Source organism: Poecilia reticulata, linkage group LG13 (assembly GCF_000633615.1).
Source record: "Poecilia reticulata strain Guanapo linkage group LG13, Guppy_female_1.0+MT, whole genome shotgun sequence".
Lineage (NCBI taxonomy): Eukaryota > Metazoa > Chordata > Actinopteri > Cyprinodontiformes > Poeciliidae > Poecilia > Poecilia reticulata.
In genome coordinates, this window is record NC_024343.1 from 23,794,529 (window position 1) to 23,796,355 (window position 1,827).

General features: G+C 39.4%; 1 protein-coding gene across 1 annotated transcript in view; it reads left to right on the forward strand.

Annotated features, from left to right (window-relative positions):
- The window catches only part of her8.2 (hairy-related 8.2), a 2,411-nt gene extending 1,025 nt beyond the window's left edge, over positions 1–1,386 (forward strand). Inside the window, exon 4 of the mRNA XM_008426137.2 lies at positions 651–1,386. Coding sequence (XP_008424359.1) covers positions 651–1,012 — 362 coding nt within the window. The 3' untranslated portion in view covers positions 1,013–1,386. The remainder of the gene's footprint in view (positions 1–650) is intronic.
- Positions 1,387–1,827: the final 441 nt, after the last annotated feature.

Below are 1,827 nucleotides of genomic sequence, written 5' to 3' on the forward strand. Positions count from 1 at the left end.
AATACAGGAAGAGAAAAGAAACATTCTTGAAAAAAAGTGAAATGAGGAAAAACTTTCACTCTCACCATTTGATTTCATTTCTTAATAAATTGTGTTTGCTGCCATTTACTGCTTCCTATTTATTTCTGTCTTATCAGCATTTCTACATCAATAGCAATGTGCAAAAATAAACCATCATGTGCAATATATAGTTATCATAGTCGTAACAAACAAATATGCATCATTGAGCCAATCAGACCCCCTGTCAGCAGCCATTATTGTGACCAAATATTTATTTATCTTGATGTAAATTGATGAATATTTGTACATTGCTTGAGCTTTGTTTCCCAATCAGTTCCAAACTTTAACAACACACACCTGCAGTTCTTGTCTTTCTTCTGTTATTTTCTGCAATCTTCCACATTTTACTGTCTTGTTGTCTAGATTCATATGAATAGATGTTACTTGTGAGGTGTAGTACATGGATCCTCCACCAGAGGGCAGGATTCGATACAACAGGGTATCGAGGAAGATACTAATGTGTGGATAATATGAAAAAAAAAAGTTTTATTTAAATTTTTTCTTTTATTCAGACAAGCATATATAAATGTGACACTGGGTGCTTATTGCAACACTAACTCCTTCTGTTTTTCTGTCTCTTTCTCATCCAGACCCAACGCCAGGCCTGGAGGCCCAGCAGAGATACAGCACAGGCTACATCCAGTGCATGCATGAGGTCCACAACATGCTCCTCACCTGCGACTGGATGGACAAAACCCTCGGCTCCCGGCTCCTCAACCACCTTCTCAAGTCCCTTCCCAGATCCAACCGAGAGCTGAGCCGCCCCACACAGAGGCAGGACGTGCCACTCTTGACCAGCCAAGGTTTCCCTGCCTCACCCCTTCGCAGGGACGCCCCTGCTGGGAGGCAACGTCAGAAAGAAGATCCACCCGGTCGGGTCGCTGAGCTTCAGGAGAGGCCAGGACTCCACAGCTCACACCTGGGGATGCTGGAGATGTGGAGGCCGTGGTGAACTGGTGGATCGACGATCTTTGTTGTCCGTTTTGTTAGACCATCCTCTGTTATGTATCTTATAGATATTCAGAAGACAAAGAAGTGGGGCGGTTTTGTTCCAGTGCTTTTAGGTGTGCTATGATGACTCAGACCTTTTCTCAGTACTTCCCTAAAGAAGTGGATTTCTTGTAGCCTGCATTATAGAAGGCTCTTATTAATATTTCCTTTATTTATTGTATTAACGTCTATTTATTTCTTAATATATGGCATGATTTTGCTTCTCTGACCTCTTGTTTGGTGTTGCATAGATTTCTGTCCTCATTTCTTTACTATTTAACCTAAGCATTAATATTAATGATAATAAAGTCTTTTACTCACACATTAAAAGCTTAATCTATTTTATTTGTCTGCAATTGTTCTTGAAAGATGTGTGTCGACAATAAGACTTCGCAAAAAGACATTGGATATATTTTGCATAAAGTCGTCTTTGCTGGTTATTAATGATACATTAGTTTAAATCTAAAATAAAGAAGAATTATTTTTATTTTAAAGTACAATCTTTAGTTTGTTTGACATAATTTTAAAAGTCAAGACCATTGAAACAAATCGATTATAGTGGCTCCAATCCATTTACATTTCTTTTTTCCTCTTTGGGTCACTGTTTCCAACTAAAAACATAAATACATTACTAAGCATTGGCATCAAACTAGCATTTTTTTCTCCCATTACATTAGAGCAGTGGTTCTTAACCTGGGTTCGATCGAACCCCATGGGTTCTATGAGTCGGTCTCAGGGGTTCGGCGGAGCCTCTGCCGCGGAGGTAAAGACACACTT